A 20,562-nucleotide genomic window follows, 5' to 3' on the forward strand; every position below is an offset into this window, starting at 1 on the left:
TGACAAAGTTTTTGTTTCAGTTCAGTTACAGTTTATTCAATGTGCCTTAATTCTAATACAAGTGTTCGCGTGACAGTGTACGGTACTTCAACAGGTTGCCTAATAGTAGTTATTATAAAGTTGAAGACACAGAGAATATGAGGAAAGAGAAGTACAATATAAGTTGCTTTGAGCAGAATGCGTGAATGGTTATATGGATGTGAGGTATATGTTGTCAAGTTCAAGTTCTGAGCTATACATGTGTGCAATGTACATACCTCTAAAGAATACGATGTGAATAATATTGTAATTTTACTACTGCATGTAACCTGTACTAAAATCAATAAATTAATGAATTTCCTTGTATCCTTTATGCTTTTTTCTGCTGGTGTTTCTACGGTATTTCTAGTGTATTTTCGGCGTTCCTGGGTGTACGATTGATTGTAACAAGGACATACAAATGAATTCCGGAGCAAACGTTTTTTTGCTGAAAAGGTAACCCCTTTGTATTTTTGGCGAAAATTTTCGCGATCTTGTAAAGTGCTGGAATGAATTCTTTCTTGCACTATTCCGACGTAATTTTGCCAGAGAAATCGATTGAGCGCAGTCCCGATGCGCTGCGAGCAGCGGATCAAAAGTTACAGCCGAAAAACCAGAACCTGTGTTTTCGACATTTTTCAGCAGGTGCTTTTTGCTTCGTAACTTCTTCCCTGTTGATCCCACGCTCCTTTCGCTGCGTTTTCTGAGTTCCTGGGGGTCCAATTAGCCAGGAAATAGTCATACAAGTCGAATCTGAGACCACCAATTTTTGGCTCCAAAAATGAAGAAAAAAGTAAGGCTAACCCCTTTGTATTTTTGGCGAAAATTTTCGCGATTTCGAAAAGTGCTGGAATGAATTCTTTCTTGCACTATTCCGACGTAATTTTGCCAGAGAAATCGATTGAGCGCAGTCCCGATACGCTGCGAGCAGTGGATCAAAAGTTACAGCCGAAAAACCAGAACCTGTGTTTTCGACATTTTTCAGCAGGTGCTTTTTGATTCGTAACTTCTTTCCTGTTGATCCCACGCTCCTTTCGCTGCGTTTTCTGAGTTCCTGGGGGTCCAATTAGCAAGGAAATAGTCATACAAGTCGAATCTTAAACCACAAATTTTTGGCTCCAAAAATGAAGAAAAAAGTAAGGCTAACCCCTTTGTATTTTTGGCGAAAATTTTCGCGATTTCGAAAAGTGCTGGATGAATTCTTTCTTGCACTATTCCGACGCGATTTTGCGAGACAAATCGATTGAGCGCAGTCCCGATACGCTGCGAGCAGCGGATCAAAAGTTACAGCCGAAAAACCAGAACCTGTGTTTTCGACATTTTTCAGCAGGTGCTTTTTGCTTCGTAACTTCTTCCCTGTTGATCCCACGCTCCTTTCGCTGCGTTTTCTGAGTTCCTGGGGGTCCAATTAGCCAGGAAATAGTCATACAAGTCGAATCTGAGACCACCAATTTTTGGCTCCAAAAATGAAGAAAAAAGTAAGGCTAACCCCTTTGTATTTTTGGCGAAAATTTTCGCGATTTCGAAAAGTGCTGGATGAATTCTTTCTTGCACTATTCCGACGCGATTTTGCGAGACAAATCGATTGAGCGCAGTCCCGATACGCTGCGAGCAGCGGATCAAAAGTTACAGCCGAAAAACCAGAACCTGTGTTTTCGACATTTTTCAGCAGGTGCTTTTTGCTTCGTAACTTCTTCCCTGTTGATCCCACGCTCCTTTCGCTGCGTTTTCTGAGTTCCTGGGGGTCCAATTAGCCAGGAAATAGTCATACAAGTCGAATCTGAGACCACCAATTTTTGGCTCCAAAAATGAAGAAAAAAGTAAGGCTAACCCCTTTGTATTTTTGGCGAAAATTTTCGCGATTTCGAAAAGTGCTGGAATGAATTCTTTCTTGCACTATTCCGACGTAATTTTGCCAGAGAAATCGATTGAGCGCAGTCCCGATACGCTGCGAGCAGCGGATCAAAAGTTACAGCCGAAAAACCAGAACCTGTGTTTTCGACATTTTTCAGCAGGTGCTTTTTGCTTCGTAACTTCTTCCCTGTTGATCCCACGCTCCTTTCGCTGCGTTTTCTGAGTTCCTGGGGGTCCAATTAGCCAGGAAATAGTCATACAAGTCGAATCTGAGACCACAAATTTTTGGCTCCAAAAATGAAGAAAAAAGTAAGGCTAACCCCTTTGTATTTTTGGCGAAAATTTTCGCGATTTCGAAAAGTGCTGGAATGAATTCTTTCTTGCACTATTCCGACGTAATTTTGCCAGAGAAATCGATTGAGCGCAGTCCCGATACGCTGCGATCATTGTATGAAAAGTGACAGCCGAAAAACGAAGAATTTTATTCGCCATTTCTGTCTTGTTCGTCCTACGCTCTTTTCGATGCGTTTCCTCAGTTCCTGGAGGTCCAATTAGCCAGAAAGGGGTCATCAATATCGAATCCGAGACAAAAAAATTTCGGCTCCGAGAATGAAAAATAATGTAAGGCCAACGATGTGTCTCTACGAATCACACACGAATATGCTGTGTCCATCCATCACCAGTAATTTATCCGTAGTTTCCGATTTTCACAATTTCTTCATAGAGCTTTGCCGAACGGAACCAATAGTAAACATATGTTACGGAAACACTACAATAAAAATGATATCATACGTGTTAATGTTTCAATTCAGACTCACTAATGGTTGAACATCAGCATCACCGACATATACATATTGCACAACAGTGACTTTGTCAATGAAATGTCGATTATCAATCATTATTGAAAGTTCATTCGGGTCAGGCGGCAGAGCAGACAATCGATAATCCTTCATTCTCACAATCTAAGACGAGTAAACATATATCTTCCTGTTGAACGTGTTCCTTGACAAACCGCTGGAAAATACATTTCACCATAGAACAGATGCAGCCTACGCTTATGCATTGATTCACTATGTTCTAGGAGTCACGAAAAGTTGCCTGCAGTGGGACTGACTATACAAGTTTCCTGGAGACGTGGTCTAGCTAGTGGAAAATCTGACGATGAATGAGAAAATGAGGCACTTATTACACTAATTGAGGATGAATGTATGGAAAATATGTTTGTTAGTGATCAGTCACACCCAAATCGCTTAGACATTTATAATGTCGTATCTAAAATTGAGTCGGAACGCTGTAGCATTACTGTAAGAGCCCTTAAGAAAATTGTTAGATGTAAGCAAAGGACGCGGGGTTTTGATTTAAGTACACACACGTGGGAGATATTCTGAAAAACATGAATCAGGTTGACGGGTAATCGCACACAACTGTGTTCATTACAATGTTACAATTTTTTGCTAAATAGTACATTATGCTACTAGTGCGAAAAGTGAGCGATGTCTAGTTAAATTTTTCAAGCAAGTGTTGGAAAACGATATTATACGTTGATGTTCACAGCCTGCACATCAATGTTGAAAATGCAGGTATTTCGTTCATTTCCGCGGTCATCGATAGGGGGAAAGTGGAAAATAATTAAATGTTGAAATCGAAATAACGAAAGTACAATATATCCTAGATTAGTTCACAACATACAAAGTTTATTGGAATAGTCGATACAGTCGTCAAAAGAAGAATTCACAATCTTCGAAATCAGCACTGAAAGTTTTGCACACAATATTCTAATTATTTTTTTAGTAATAAATACAATCCATGTATTTGCGTAGTCAGTCTTTTTGACAAATTAACAAAACTCTCACACTGCTGCAAGGAATTTTGTTCCGTAACATAATTTTACTCCAAGACGATCGCATGGTGAAAAACGCGCATAACGCAAGATGATTATCTAAACCGTCAGAATAAATATAAGATCTAATATTCTCTCTGTGCTCGTAACATACATTTCAATCATTATTATTCCGTATATAACAATTATTTAATACACTCCTTCTGAGGACTATAGGAATATCATCTTTGTTAACATTAGTTAAGAAATAATTGTGTAGGTAACGCTGCAGCGTATGGCTGGTTTTCAACAACTGCCCGCACAGATCAAAGCCGGGCAACTTTATACGCAGGCACAATGGGTGGGTATGGTTACACTGACTGGCTAGTTCTGATGAAATTCGGTATCGCGAAGCAGACGCGACTGTTCACTGTGCTTGTCCAGTTTTCAAGCTTCCTAACTAGGAAGTGACGTGTTGAGCGGAGGAATCCGATTTATTGCTTCTATAGTGAAGATAAATTTGAAAACATACCAGGTATCGAAAGAGAAAAAACCATTACCTCAAGCAAATTTGGTCGCGCTGAATTTAATAAAACGATAATCCAATTTCTAAATAAAAAGTAGGATCAAGGTATCTTACTATGTTTAAGCGATTACGGATGTGGCAAGAATTTCGACTGAAATAATTAACAATCACATAAATCTTACACATTTAGTTGATTGAAATTCGATAAACTGTACGAACAACAAACGTTGAAGAAGCATAACATATCATTTTTTTTTCATTCAATTACAACTTGTCAGCTTATTTTTACAAAGAAATTTCACTCAAGCGGTCGATGTTCATCAGAATTCTACCGTTTCAATAAAATTACTGTGTTCTTTGGGTTTGCCGAAAACTTATAATTCTGCTGACTGCGATAACCACAGGCGCCACGTTTCTTTTTTTTTTTTTATTCATGACCATGCTCATTGTCGTTGCTTGATCATAAAAATACATTGTCCAATTTTGGGCTATAGTAGGATAAGCTGTGTAAGGGCTTTCAGCCATTTTGTGTAGGAAATAAGTGAGTTTGAGTCAGCTAATTGGACGGTTTTTTTTCAATATTTATCATGAATTGTGTAAACGCGGCACTGATGGTACAGAAAGACAAAAAAAAAATGAACAAAAAAAACCAAGGAGATCTGCAATGGCCTTGATCGACTCTCCACCGTTTAAATGCTGTCATATTGTTAGGATATCGGCAAGGAAAGAGAGCGGCCGTCAATTGAAATTTATTGACGTTCATGTTACACATCTTTCAACGCGCTGATGACATTAGTGGTTAGCGGACGTGCAGAATATGACCTAAAAGTGAAAAAGTTCTATTTCAATAGTGGAACATCGCTATTGCGGTCCAATCTTAAAATGTTAAAAAATTGAACCAATACAACGTCAAATTTAAACTAAGATACACATAGAGGTAATGTCATCAGCCGTTCATGCGTCCTAAACGTAGATTCCTAATTTTAACATATACATTTTTATCGCATGTTAGAATTCTACAGTGTGTTAAATTCAATTATGCATTATATCATATTTAAATTGACAACAACAGTTAGCTATAGAGTAATTTACCTCGACCCATTTGTATAACAATAATTTGAAAATCGCTCTTTACAATAGACAATATACGTTGTCTTCTTTCCTCCGTGGAAACCCGGGCAACTAGACGCTGCTGAACGATTCAAGAATAGTATAATTATTTTAACACAATCATAATTATGTCCTGAAAAATCATTCTCGAGGTTCCAAAGTCAACAAGAACAATTTTCCGGTTGATTGAATCGTAATAAAACTTTGGACATCGCTTAACGTCTCGTCGCCCGGGAATGCGATTTCTTACAATAAAAATATATGGATTGTTTCATATTTTATAATACCTATTTACATATCACAATTATACTAGGACTTTGCAAAATTCGATGCGACGAATTACGTAACACATAAAAGCAACCGTAGTTTAAATAATGCAATACAATCATGAATGTTAAACTTAAATAACGATACGTTTCACGTTTTAACGCAACTTTTGCCGAAAAATAAACAATATTCAATTAACTAAAAATTGTATACATGAATATTAGTAACATTGAAATATATTTTAATAAATGGAGCGATAACCATTATAACGCCAGTGAGAACTTAATTTACTATGCGGCACCAGTAAAATGTGTGTACGACAACAAGCTTTGTACACATTCTTATATATCGGCGTGTGTATACATATACATACGTACAATATACTAGAAGTTTCAACGAAATTATTCAGTATGTATGTATATGTATGTATACACTGTAACTTTCAATAGACGCCACAGAGTAAGATATAGTTTAAATTATAAATCTGACATTGGTCAGAAAGTATTTTTCATAAGTGCGCTCTCACTATTCTGATAATTCCATCGGGTGTTTCGTGTTCGTTAAGGCTCAAAAATTCATTAAACAATCAAATAGCAGTTTGGTCACTCTTCGCAGAATCGAAAAACATTGTAGATTTCGTTGAACCATTGAGTTATTATTTCAGTGAAATCTACAAGCACCTAACGATTGATGGTAATGAAATATGTCTTTTGTATCACATTGATGCAGTTTGGCATACAGGAACAGGCCCAATAATAGATTAATTGTCAATTCCCACCAAACTTACCAAATTGATTTCCAATATGTTAACCATACCTGCGACTACTGATGGAAATATTCGATCGTCTCATTACGGTTTGTTGCGTGGTAGTGATTGGCTAAATTCGAATGTCAATCAATACCCTGCCAGACAAGTTTACACAAAAAAAATAACTGATTGTGAGCTAATCGAGCAAAAGTGCTGTATCAAGAATACTTTCATCAATGACGTTAACAAATAAACAAAACTAAAAATAAACATAAACATAATTATAATTGATAAAGACAAAAATTAATAATCACGCTACCCAAATGTTTGTATGGTTGAATAAATTTCCCATAACGAAACTGAAATTTGAGAGAAATTCGGAACTTTGATTACAACAGGTGTATAACCCGGGAAAATTGCGATATTTCCCAATATAAACTTTTTTAATTACGATATAAGTGTGTAAGAAAACAATCATTTTTTGTCAAATTTATTCGTAGGTAAGGCATTGATCTTGATTGGGATATTTCTTCTGTTGCAAATTCAATTTGATGGCGAAGCGTCCCTGCTGGCTTGGATTTCATTTATGTCACTGACCGATTCGTCAATTTTTTCATTCGGATCACAGATTGATCCGTCATCGGAAAGTTCTGGATTTACTGCGTTTGTGATTGAGCGTTTAAATTCACGATCCTGAATAAAAAAAAAAAAACGACAATGATTTAAACCATTATCAGTCTAAAAGACTAGGTTTCAATTGAAAATGACTGTAAATGTATTGAAGTGAGAAGCAATGTGCAACTAATTCTAATAAAACTATAGAGAGAGTAATAAAATTGTAACATATGATTACCTTCTTGTGCGACTTCTTTATCGATTCAATTTGTATCAACATATTCGATTTATTAGGTGGAGTGTGAACCAAATCTTCAGGAGCACCCTCGTCATTTGGATTAGCAGATGCTGTTTTAGATCTCAAACTTGTTTCATTTTCCCCTTCCAAAATATCAATCGAGTCGTTAGCACCGTTTACGTCAATTCTGTCGCTACTATCGAATAGCGATCCATCGTCTGACAAGTCCGGATCTTTATTAATTGTACATTGTCTTCTTTGTTCACGAATTTTCTTATGAGATCGTTTAATAGAGTCTGCTTGGCGTAGCTTTAAGAAGCTTATTATTCTTGAACAATTCGGAGGGGTTGTAGTCAAAGTGCAGCCAAGGCTGGTCGATGGTTTGGGATTTTCAAACTCATTCTCCAAGATCAATTCATTGTGTTTTATAGTTTGAAAGCTGACGAATGGTTTTTCATCTTCAACTGATGTTTTAGTTTCTATGAGATGAAAATCGTTCTTTTCACTGTCAACATTCAAGTTTCTTCTCAATCTACTGCTTTTTTTGTCTTTTTTGTGGGATTTTTTTATCGAATTAATATCAAAAATTAATTCTGAGGTGAAACGATTTTTTGGGGTAGATGGACCATTTGAATTTTCACCATCGCAACCTTCTCCACTAATTTGAGACTCAGAATTACTCTGTGTAACAACCGGAGAGTCTTTCTCGTGATTGGGAGTATCGAAACCATTTTCCACAGATTTAAAGCTTCCATCTTCCGTTGACAAGTTTTTGTCCCCTGAACATTCCAAAGAATTTGATTGCTTCATTTCGGCGCTTGTCTTGGGAATAGTTTCAGAATCGGTCGGTCTTAGCAAAGATCTCCGCTTTTTTATTGGTGTGAAAATTTTAAACTCTTCTTCAGCACTCTCATATTCCATCGACAAAGATTCAATATGACACGAATCACCTGATGAGTTGCTTATTCCAGTCTCATTTATCAGTAAAGATTTTTTTCTTTTATTCGGACTAGATCTATCCAATGGAGATCTATCAGATATAGATAATTCAATGGAACGATCAATAGCTAATAACTTGTCAGGTGTGGCAGAGCTTGCCTCACTTTCAGTCGCAGATGCAGATCTCATCACAGATTCGTCAGACATTGACTTGTGTTTCTTCGATGCACTGGATGCAAAACTATCACAAGATAGAGGTAAAGTTTCAATACCGCTAATGAGGCATGCGTCGTCCGAAGTTTTTTGCTGGGTGTCACTATTGAAATATTTGTGACGTTTGGCAAATTCAGTAACAATTTTTTGGTGTTTATTCTTTTTGTGTGACTTCTTTACAGAGCTATATTGTCCCATTAACAATCTACTTGAATTGACGTTCTCTGGCGTAACAGCTCTGACAACGCTTTCAGAACTATTCAGATTGCTTGTAGGACTTGACGGTTGAAGTTGTTGGCTGTTATCAGGTGACGGTGATTCTACTAAAACGTTATGTACAGATGCATGAGGCTTAAATAAGATCTTCTTCTTCTTATCTTTTATTTTCTTATGCGATTTCTTTATTGAATCTGTCATTATTTGGTCCAATATATTAACCACATTCTCAGGTGTCACTGATCGCTTAGCATTCTCATTGTCTGCCTGGCTGCAGGACTGTACCGCCTCTTGCTCATCTTTTACAGGTGAAATTAACTCTAACTTGTCAAATGATAACTTGAGTGGCTCTCTGTCTGCAATTTGGGAACTGTGACTCGAATTATCCTGTACATCAGTTTTGTACGGTAAATTACCGATATTTGTTTCACCTTTGGTTTCGGGCGTTGCTGAATAATCAAAACTTGAACCACGACCAGAAAAGTCTTCGATAGAGTTATCCAGGCACATTGATCTCTGGTCGACCTCCTGCTTAAATGGGATTACTCCGAAACCTGAGCTGGTATTGCTGATAGGGCTCAAATTATTCTCGGAGCTATTTAAAATTTCACTCTCAACGATTGGTTTATTTTCCTGCATTTCTGTGTAATCAAATATCGATCCCGAGTCGGATATTTCATCTTCTGAGTGGTTAATAATGGTTCTTTTTTTGCTTTTATCTTTCTTGTGAGATTGTTTAATAGAGCCGACACTATAATTCGGACTTGGATAAGAATCATTTGTAATTGGAGTGGCAGGTCTCTCATCCGAGTGTGTCAACATAATAGAATCTTCTGATTTATTTTCTGTCTTTAGACAATTCTCTATTAATTGGCGCGCATACAACTTTTCCGAACGATAACTCTGCCGTTCCTGCAACATAAGTAATTTTCGGATCAAATAAAGTTTGTGAATAACAATGTCAACAACTATTATTTTAAGGTAAGGTAAGGTAATTAGAATTAAAATACAGTCATTTCTGAGATACCTTTTTGTGGCTCTTTTTGATAGCGCTCATACTCTCTGGTACAAACTGTACAATATTTTCCGGTGTAGTCGGTCTCACATCTTTATCGTCGTCTTCAAAATCTTGGAACAAGTTCCTTGGAGTGCTGACGCTCATTCTGTCGTACTGCTTTGATTTTTTCACACTCTGTTTGGCAATGTGGAAGTCGGGAGTTTCAGCATTATGTTTGAGATTGTTTATAAATTCTTCACGAGACATTGGAGTTTTGTTTACAGACCTAGGCAAGTTTGCATTAGGTTTTGGACTCGGTGTAAGATAGTTCAGTGACTTTTTTACTTTTCTGTTTCGATGAGATGGAGTTTGATTTTGATTTTCATCAATTGAATCAATCGATGTACCTAAACAGCTACTCAAATTAGAGCTGTTCGAACTGGAGCTAAAGTTCAATGTTTTGTTGATCTTTGAAGTTTTGCTTAGATTGGAATCAAAGTTTGGAGACTCTTTTTTGCAAAGATTCTCAGCTGAATTAAAAATTTTTGTCGGAGTCGGACTTAAGTCAAAGTTTAAAGCCTTATTTATTTTCGTTGTTCTTTTGTTCGAAGGACTGTAGTTTATATTTAACGATCGTAATATTTTGGCAGATCTGGTCAAGTATTTCTCATTACAAATCGGACTTTCATCTGAATCAAAGTTTGGTGATTTAAATACCGTGTCACGCCTAGGCGCGCCGATTTCAAAATTTAACGACCTATTTATTCTATATTGAAATAAACTACGCTTTCTTCTTGGGACTGATCTGCTAAGTAATCTCGTGCTGCCGAATCGATGCTTAGATATATGCCTGATGTCTTCGGTCGGACTCCATTTTATAGTAAATTTTTGACCAGTTTCAGTATTACAAAAATCAAAATCGTCTTCGGAATTGCCATCCAACTCGGAGGATTTCATCAAGTTTCTATCTTTGTACATCGTGAATACAATGTTTTGACCGAGAGTGATTATTTTTCTTTGTTTTGATTGTTGAAATGGTATTTTAGCTAATTCAATTTGTTTTTGCGATGAAATTGTTCATTCTAATTATATTATAAAAGATAATAAGTGTATGAACATTGTGTTTAAACTGTTTGTCGCTTCATTGTGACAAACAGGATTTTTTTCACGATATGGCAGTCATCTGTAAAAGAGAAAAAAAGAAAACACACAGGTCATATGAGCAAATGTTGTAAGGATCATATCAAGTGTCAATATATAATTCAGGATTTATTATCAGCATATGAACCGATAACAAAATACTCGGGAGAGAAATAAGAGCCAGGCAATGACCCGTAGGTCGTTGCTACCGTGCAGCTACCCCAAGATAAATCAGAGTACCAGGAAATATAATTATTGTATCCCACTCAAAAATTCACTTCATTCTACCATGAATTCCAAAACACGTGTTTTCTCTCACTGTAATATTAAAGCAACCGAACTAAATAGTTTATTCGAAAGAGCAGCGACAAGTAAGGCAATGCATAGAGAATAAAGTGGGTGGAGCATCCTTACAGTAGACAAAAACCTATTGTTAGTAGACACCAGCCTGACTTGGTGAACTTTTAGATTAAAGGAGTATCGCAATTGGTTTATTGAATAAATATTAAATTTAGATTAAGGAATTTGGCTAGAAAATATGGTTAGGAACCGACGATATATAAAAATTTGTCACTCCCACGTAGAATAGGCATTGAAACAAGTAAACCAATTTCACTGTCCAGCCCAGCGAGTTTGGTAGAGCGCGACGCAACAGGCGGCTAGTTATTGTGAGAGGAAGAAGGACGAGGTTGTGTTTTATGGTGTTAGAAAGCTCCGCGCGGGTTGGATAGAAGTCATACGTATGTACGTTATGTCGCGTGTACTCACGTGATGGAGTCGCATTGCAAACTCGCCGACAGCTCGAAACGTCGCGATTACACAGCAGCAACGAATCGACGATAATATTGCTCTTACCACTGATTAATAGTCTCTTGAAACACAACTGAAACACTCCTCGTTAACCGAACGCACCACCATTTGCTCCAGGCGTTCGTTGCGTCCTATGCAACGAAACTCGTTTCCCCGGCCCCCGACACGTATTATCCTAGTTCAGCGGCGTGCTGCACAGATGGCGTTCCGATAGTTTAATACTATAGATACCGGAATCCCGATGATTAAAACTGTCGAATATAAGCTTCGCATCAACGACGTGACGTGTGTTTCACGCGACCGACTTATCATTCGCAAATTTCTTGATTTTCCACTATTTTTACATATACTATCGGATTAGTAATTGTTTTATTGTTTCCTACTTGACGGAACGAAACCTGCCACCTTACGCACGTTTCCGGCTGTCCTGCGGATAAGACTGAAATGCAATTCATACAATTGTAACGTGAAAAATGTATGAACTATGGGAATTTTCTGACGCTACTGTACGCCATGCAGCATCTATCATTGCTCGATCGGAAATTTTTGATGCTAGGAATCCGGGTGGACGTATACTGCGAATATTCCTCTGGCACCTGTTGCTCAACTTTTCCGCATCGACAGAGCTGAGTTGAGAATCACTGATCGTTCAAAAGGGAAGGGATCGCCGCTGCATTCAGTCATGGCATGTTATTCGAGAATGAATTTATATGGACATACGCAGTCCAGTGAATGCACTTGACTTTCAGCACTTCTCCCGGCAACGTAACACGGTTGCAAATGCCGTGAACGTGCGATCTGAGAATGATCGAGAAATTTCTTGCAAAAGTATTTCCCATTCGAAGGATGAGAACCCTGCAATATGCATTTGAAAACTAAAACCCCGATGATCCGAACCTCCCGCCCCTTCCCTTCCAGGAAAGGCCCAGACAACGAATACTACCTGCGAGCTCTCGGGTATCTCACATAAATTTATGCACGGTCCCAATTTTCAAGAATGCGCAAAAAAAAAAAAAAAAACTAAATCAAAGTATGACTTATAAGGGCTAAAGTAATAGTTTTCAGTACACCTTATCTGTTTTATAACTGATTCGTAACTTGTGCAGCATTGTTTATTGAAGGATCGGATCGTGTGACACAACTGTGTTGCTTTTCATACATTTGTAGTCATTTTTTATTGATTGCAATGTAATTGTAAAACAACAGGTATACGTGTTACCTACACCCGGTCATCGTTGCGGCCGGAGATATTGGACGACTGTACCATTTGATGGCAGATGATATTTAAAGATGTTGTGTAAAAGTCATATTGTTTTATAAAAGTTATTTTTCATCATATCATTTTCCCAGTTTGTCAATTCAACGGACTGAATTGACAATTTAACGGTTTGCAAGACATTTTTTATATCGTACATAACATAATTTATCTAAATCGATCTAGAATTTTTCAACTCTCAGAGCCACATTACTTATTATGTTAACTACGCCCGTTTGTTCGAAAACAGTTCATTTCTCCCGACAATTTCGTTTTGTAAGAGCTAGAACATGTTTACTATTTTACAAAACATATATTTATTCGAGGTCTTTTTACAACTTATTACAAATATGTATTATTATCGATATATTATACATTATACATAGTAACATTAATAATATTGGGTGTGTCACTTTATTTACAATATATAATTACTTACTCAGTTATTAATAGGTATACTATATGTTCATTCAATTAGTATTAGAGTTGTATATTTATCAACTCTTTTCATATCGCCAACCAATCTCGTTTTGGCCTTTTAAGAACGGGCCGATATTCGTCATGTGTGTGGATAAAAAAAAAAAAAAGAAAAAAAATGCTGTATTTTTTTAAATTCAAACGTATTACACAAAGCCTGGGATAAATTAGGTGTTAGATATTGAAGTAATAACTCCTTGTACAAAAAATTTTTATAACCGCTTTATGTAAGATATTTGTTCGTTAGCTGCAGATTATTCTCGATCTATTATAAGAATAGATAAATATTCACGATATGCGGCCAAAAAAAATTTTCAGAGGATAATCAGAAATCTTTAAATCGAATCGTGCTGTTCCTAATAATTTTTGGATAATTATAATAACAATGACAATAATAATAAATTAACATATAATATACTACGCAGAATGTAATTTAACAACATCTTTTTCTAGCATTGAATACGAAATTTCTACACGGAACGGCAACATCTTATTATACAGCGAATTTTGAGCTGAAATTAACTAACCATGTGACACTTTATGTAAAAGTGTCATAGAGGAATGTTCTGATAGTTTTTCTAACGCCGCTACACAATACTTTTGAAGTCTTCCCCGGATCGTTTTTTTAAAACTATTTTTCAGGTCGGATTCGGAGACCGTAGCGTTCAAGCTCGCAATTCCATTAGTATACGACCTGCACACACTTGTTGTTAGTTTAATTTAACATACAGCTTAACACAATATCCGCCAATCGTTAACTTCAAAATTATCTACCATTCGCCATTATTCACATGCATTAATAATTCAAAAGGTCGAAGGGCACCGAGTGTGTTGAAAGTTATAATCATAAAGGTATGCATCAATATATATAATTCCGCCCACACTCACACAGCATCTGACTGGCTAACTGCACGACGAGTGTATATTCCGAGAGAAGAAATCTTTTACAAAAATTTTAATGAAACGTTATTAACGGAGACAGATATGCAAATTTGGTTTAACGTCCGTACAATAAATCCTCTGCTTCCAATATTCAATCGAAATTAAGCCTTCAATGATATTTCTCGCAGTTTAGAATAGCAACCGATGTGTTTTTTGCGACAATCTTATAGAATAGCTCGGACATTAGCCTGTCGTAATCTGTATTATTTCAACTTTTAATTTATAGCTTTCATCGTGGAGTATAACATACGATGAAAAAATAACTAAAATTGCGTTTTCTCGTTTACATAATTTGACGTTATATTGACATAAGCCTATTACAATGTCATTAACGAGATTGGACTGCAGGTTGCTGGTGAAATGCGTGTGAAAAATGTTAGGAGAGAGCTACAAAAGTCCAAAGTAAAAGAGTAAAACAATTTTTCAGCGAAATTTTTTAACGAAGCACGTATAGAAATCAATTAACGCGATCATCATCTCGTTTACGTTTTAAGGCTATTTTCTTTTTCGTCGCTCCATTATCGAGCGATGATAACGTAAATAAACAACATCTTCTTTCAGCATTGAATACGATGATCCGTTACGAGAACCAAATGCGTAAGTTGGCGGAATGTTAATCAGTAATTGCAGACGCGCGGTTTCTGATCAGGATTAGGATAACTCATCCCGTATATTATACGTGTTAAAATAGTGCCGAGAGAAATTTTCGCTGTCTAATATTAAACAATAATTTACTGTAAACCGTAATACAATCACACGTGGGTGTTTGAAACTTAAAATCTATAATTTTACGATGGTGTGAGACGATAATAAATATACAGGGTAGGGAATCGGAGAATAGATGGAATGTTTGCAGTGATCAGTTGCCGTTTCTGATCCGTACGTACACACACATGTATATTTGCGTGGATGCATACACATATACATGTATATATACTTACTTTACACTGGCTTACACTGGAACCTGTAAAAGCAATGATTGAGAATTTATCGGATCTTGAAGCCATTGTTTGGTCAACTCTTGGTTAATTTTCCCCTACTGTACCAAGCCAGGCAAGAGTAATGGTCAATTTTTTAGACGCCAGTGATTAATTACTTTAGCTTGGAAAGTAGCGGTGTACGGCGAAACCAAATAGAAAATCAATCATGATCTCGTTTGCCGTGACCGCCTATATGTATAACCTATACCCGTGCCACAACGTAACAAGCTCTTTTATTCGCCGAAACTTTATTCCGCGAGTCTCTGGTGGAAATTCTAGTCAGTAATTAAGTATGCTGTTTTTTTCTTGAAATTTTTAAATTATTTTTTCAATCGGTACTTTTCAGAGTATTACAAAATACAGACAAAATCAGAGATTATCAGTAATTGCTGAACCAAGATTTTCACAAAAAGGAAAAATTCTCATACGATGTAAATATATTTTGTTATTGAAGGGACGAATTAATGGGAGAAAGTGACGCAATCTCAAAGAGTCGATAATTTCTAAAAAATCTCTGAATTCAATATCATACTCAAATTTTTCTCAAATAATACATTGCACCGCTCAGAATCCATTTACAGAGTGTGAAGATCGGGACTTGCCAAATTAGGTGAGCATATTTGACGAGAGAGATTTTCCCAAATTTGAGAACAAAGTTTTCCGTAAAAGAAATTACCAGAAAATAATATCCACCAAATGACGTACAGAATAACGAGTTATACCGATGCTTGACTTACACTTTCTCCAATAACAACCACGACGTCGGCGACCGCCGCTTATAACATCGTCTAAGCATTAATTTACCCAAAAATTATCTTATCAAGGGCGTTGCTATAGATTCAAATCACCGTCTAAACTACGGGCATCGGTCCCTTCGGCTTGATCATCATCAACGCCTTCTTCAGGGTGTAGTCCCAGCCTCTCCAACGGAACCAAACAATTCCTGGGACAAAATTGAAATGGCGCAAATAAATAACACACATACTATAATCGAATGATAAGACAGGTGTGAAACGCACCTTGTCGAGCTGTAAGGTCCTGCGGATCATTAAGGTACAATCCGTTCAACCCGCGACCGCAGGACTTCCACCACCATCCACCCTTCAGCATCGAGGCGCAGTTCAGCGACGATCTGTCGTTGTCTCTGTAAATGAAATTCACACACGTGCCGTTTATGTATTAGTTACGGGTGCCTGGCTGGTTTTATTCACGTCTGACGTCTCACACTGATATCGTCAGATGAGCAGGACCCACCTGTTATAGGTTGAAAAGGGGCTGTTGTTCGACCCGTACCAAGGGTCGTTCAGAGAGTCTCCCGCGTTTCCTTCGTACCCGTCGATTTCCAGCTTGTAGTATTCACCCTCGGAGTATATCTTGAAGTGAGAGTACTGGGCGTACCTGACACATCCAACGTAATTACACGTATATGTATAACGAGATGGGTTAGATTGCATCGCTTTGATGATTCGCCAGTTGATTTCGAGTGCGAAAAAGCGAAAATTAGCGTGAGGCGAATTTGACGTACGTAAGTGTTTTGCTGCTCTGTGTATTATATAAGAGATTTCGAGAAGTGAACGTGGTCAGGTGATCGTCAAGAAGGCGTATAAATTATTGAGAAAAGATCGTGTATATGTATAACGCTTATAGTTCAAAGATCTCGACCTTTTCCTTTCTTCCGTACATGACGGTTGAATTATTATTTTCGTTTCGCGCCTGTATCTTGTACGGTTATGCGCGTGTGCTTCCCGAATAACTTTTGCTCGTTAGTCTGACAGGTGGGTGATGGTAATTCAAGAGCCATACACTGCACTGTCAAACATACTATCTATGAACAGAGTTCTTACGGACTATTCAATTCTCAGTCCCCTTCAATTTCTTTATCTTCTCCTTTTACAGAGCGAAAGTCATTAAGTTTATTCACATTTTCTGACGAATTATATTCGAAATTTATAGTACAGTGTTTGACGCAGCTGGAAAACGTGGGCTAACGATGACCAACATGCTACAAATAATCGATGCGTCGATTAGTTGAGTACAAAAAATAATCTAACACGACTCGACTGAATCGGTAAAAATTATTCGGTTGATCGATTATTTCGTAGTTACTTGAAAGCAAAATTTCGTAAATTTCAGTACGCGGTCTTAATAGCGGAAAAGTTTTTTGATAATTTACAGTTTCATTCAAAATATTTTTCAATTCCAAGTAAAAATATTCCTTTATCTTTCACTAATTATATCGAACAGGTACTTGGTATAAGTAATATATAATTATATTAAAATATATAAATATATAATTTGATACTTTGATCAAATAAATTGATATTGTATTACATCGTTCATGGGAGTAAAAAACCAAAACTGATTACGAGGAAAAATAATCGAGTCGGTTGATTAATCGATTCTGAAAAATGATCGAATATACGTGATTACTCGGTAAAAAATAATCAATTTAATCAAAAATCGATTGTTTTTGGTAATTCTTACCGCGGTTCAGCGAAACGCGCAACGCCGTGCCGTCGCGATTTCCGCACGTCTGCTTCGGGCAAACGCGACAGCGACGACTTACTTGCGGAAACACGGTTTACATAATACGAAAGTAAAGTTCCAGAAAGGCTAAAGGTTTCTGGTCCAAAATCAAATAAATACCAATCGCTTTACAGGCAGACATACTCGTACGGTTAGCGACCAGCAGCTAGCAGTAGGTCGCATATATTAATCGTGTACGATGTACTTATAAGACACGCACACGTGCACAGAGAGAGCAAGTAAGAGCGGGCGCAAATTCGTCGGCTCAATTTGCGGCGTACAGAAAATAACATGGTATGTCGAAAAGCGAGCAATACGACGGTGTGTACACATCGTTGGTCATAATGTAATAGCATAAGATTTACAACTCGTTCGCCGATTCAATTGCTGTTAATTTCAGCGACCTTTTTGCCACCGGCGAAGCTCGAAGCTCACCTACGATATACTTTTACGCACGTGGACGTGAAACATGCATCTACCTCCGTATCTTCTAGCGTTGGCAAATCTCGTTTCATAATGAGCATCTCGGATCATTCTGTTACCATTAACCCACTCGTTCGTCTGACATCCAACCGGTGAATGCGTCTGTGAATCGCAGTCGCACTTACTCGTCGTTTCGCAAGACGTTTTATAGAAAGGAAGATGCTCCTCTTGAGCTCGACACGCCGCATCTACACGGGGTGATTCGAAAACGATTCGGAATATAAGCTGAGACCGGAGTTTACGTGGGAGTGTGAAACGTGAAGGAGAACTTACCCGACAAAGTGACGCAACGCCTTTACACTTTTACCCATAATCTATCGCGGCATCTTTAGGGGATTTTCACACCACAAGAGGGTGGAATATTTTAAACAGCTTGAATCGTACGGAGCATATTTTCAAACGAGGATTTCTTCAATCGTAGCGTCTCGTTTGTGCAGAAGGTCTCGAACCGAGGACTACGGCTGGTTCGATATCTCACGAGTGACTATAAATTTTGTAGAACGTCTTCCGAATAATGCTGAGCTTCCACTTTTCAATACCCCCTCGTTTTCGAGAGACGCCCTCTTTCACGGTCAGTAGGGATCCCGAGTTACGATTCCATAGACTCGTATTTCACGGAATGAAAATAAATGCCCGTCTACGCGTGCGTCGGTCACTAGGTAAGTTGTCGGGGTTCGCTAATGTGCAGAACTACAACTACGAGTCACAACGACACCTAAGAATGGCGCTGGGGATTGGACGAATTACGAGTACGTGGTACAAGTTGAATAACCAACCTTTTGTTTCCTTCGAAGTCCTCAAGCTCGACCCGCAGCATGTAGTCCTCGTTATTCGTCAACATGTAAATGTTTTCATTACCGAGCCAAAATTCCCTTGCGGGATCACCGAAGCCGTTTTTATAATCGGCCCAGTCTCGGTTGAAGTTTTCCCTGGAATCGCCGAAGTCATCTCGTCTTTGAATCACCTGAAACGAGACGAGGGTTTGCGATCGTTGTTTCACAATTGATACGAGATAGGTGAATGGGAAAATTTTTACGGCGATTTGGCATGTGGTACAGACGATAATTTCGGGAACATGTATCACAGGTTCCGTGCATTTATTATCGTTGCTCGATCGGATGTAAGTCGAGTGTAGCGTACGGCCGGTGTACAGCCACAAACTGTATCGCGAATCACGGATATGATAGGCATCCATTACGTTGTATATAAAATAAAATGTAGAACCTTTCACTATCTGTTTACGACCATGAACCCCAGTCCAGTTCTTGTAATTCTTACAAAATGGCTTATAATTGGTTAATAGTAGGACGGATCGTAAACTATACATCTCGTATGTTAAGCAAATGATGCCATCGACGACGGCTCGAATCTGGCACGAAACTGATCAAAATTCATAACCGACACCTAAATTAAATGCAGAGTTTTATGGTCCTATACCTGGTTACGGGCTTATATTTACAGCTAATTATCAATCTTCGTAGCCTTCATCGTGCCTTTATGCTCCATTAAAATCCGCTTAAATACTTCGACGCGACAAGACGTGTACGAATTGATTAGACGTAACGTCGTCCCTGAGCTTTGGAAATAGGAAATTGATCAATTGTACGAATGAGCAGCGAGTAAGTAGCGGCGAATGAAAAAATGTTATGAAACACGGAGAGAAAAATTCTGTCATCAAACTTATAAAGTCGGGACAGGGCGAGATTTAGTGGAGCTCTTGCAATTACCTCGAGATAGAGTTGTAATTGGCATTGCGTCAGAAGCCGAAGTTATTTACTGGTCACTAATCGACTCAATCGGCCCCTTTTCGCCACCAGATCGGAGCTAATTACCACAGAGATACGAAGCCAGAATCACCCTAGGTAGTGCAAAATTGGTTCGTATACGACGTTGATATCAACAGCCTCAGGTTCCCGCTTAAGGGCAAAAAGAGACGTATAATTCACCATACAAATTTGCACCTGTCATTGCCGTGCGAATGCCTATAGAACTGCCAGGTTTGTAGATGCCGATCTAGATTCGGACGTCAAATTTTATTTCAAGGCGATAATACATACTTTGGGGGTCTTGGGGAGAACAATTTCATCCATTGTAACTACACCGTGTACAAGGTGATGATCGTAATCTATGGCCGCTAGTCTCCGGCTTGTATTTGCTCGTTATTATATAGATCCTATCGCGTTTTCATTCGATACTTTATATAAAACGCACCTGCGAGACAGAAATTTGTGAGGAGATTGTTCGAATGCAGGAGCTGTACAATTTAAGAACTAGGTATAATACGTACTTTCCAATTGTTTCTCGGGAATGTAATTTGGCTGCACGAAAAATTGGAAACAAATGTTAAATTAAATATCTCGAATTCAATTGATTCACGGATAATGCGATG

General features: G+C 37.9%; 2 protein-coding genes across 8 annotated transcripts in view; both read right to left on the minus strand.

Annotated features, from left to right (window-relative positions):
- Nucleotides 1-4,617: 4,617 nt before the first annotated feature.
- Nucleotides 4,618-11,667, minus strand: LOC107227823. The gene is made up of 4 exons (XM_015669083.2): nucleotides 11,469-11,667; nucleotides 9,591-10,743; nucleotides 7,196-9,475; nucleotides 4,618-7,035 (listed from the first exon to the last, which is right to left on the minus strand). The coding sequence occupies exons 2-4, from the start codon at nucleotides 10,536-10,538 to the stop codon at nucleotides 6,886-6,888; spliced, it is 3,378 nt and encodes a 1,125-aa protein (XP_015524569.2). The 5' UTR covers nucleotides 10,539-10,743; nucleotides 11,469-11,667; the 3' UTR covers nucleotides 4,618-6,885.
- A 3,026-nt stretch (nucleotides 11,668-14,693) lies between these two features.
- Nucleotides 14,694-20,562, minus strand: part of LOC107227821 (angiopoietin-2) — a 67,723-nt gene continuing 61,854 nt past the window's right edge. For all 7 annotated transcript variants that reach the window (XM_046731246.1, XM_046731243.1, XM_015669079.2 and 4 more), the window contains exons 8-11: nucleotides 18,950-19,137; nucleotides 16,419-16,562; nucleotides 16,184-16,308; nucleotides 14,694-16,107 (exon numbers count right to left, since the gene is read on the minus strand). In XM_046731246.1, the coding sequence (XP_046587202.1) occupies nucleotides 16,016-16,107; nucleotides 16,184-16,308; nucleotides 16,419-16,562; nucleotides 18,950-19,137 (549 nt within the window). In that variant the 3' untranslated portion in view covers nucleotides 14,694-16,015. The remainder of the gene's footprint in view (nucleotides 16,108-16,183; nucleotides 16,309-16,418; nucleotides 16,563-18,949; nucleotides 19,138-20,562) is intronic.

This window comes from Neodiprion lecontei, chromosome 2 (assembly GCF_021901455.1).
Source record: "Neodiprion lecontei isolate iyNeoLeco1 chromosome 2, iyNeoLeco1.1, whole genome shotgun sequence".
In the NCBI taxonomy this organism is placed as follows: domain Eukaryota; kingdom Metazoa; phylum Arthropoda; class Insecta; order Hymenoptera; family Diprionidae; genus Neodiprion; species Neodiprion lecontei.

Coding starts and splice junctions, on each gene's coding strand:
- LOC107227823 (XM_015669083.2), bottom strand. CDS start 10,538: ATGTACAAAGATAGAAACTTGATGAAATCCTCCGAGTTGGATGGCAAT. Junction 9,476..9,590: donor TCAAAAAGAGCCACAAAAAG/GTATCTCAGAAA, acceptor CTTATGTTGCAG/GAACGGCAGAGTTATCGTTC. Junction 7,036..7,195: donor TAAAGAAGTCGCACAAGAAG/GTAATCATATGT, acceptor TTTTTTATTCAG/GATCGTGAATTTAAACGCTC.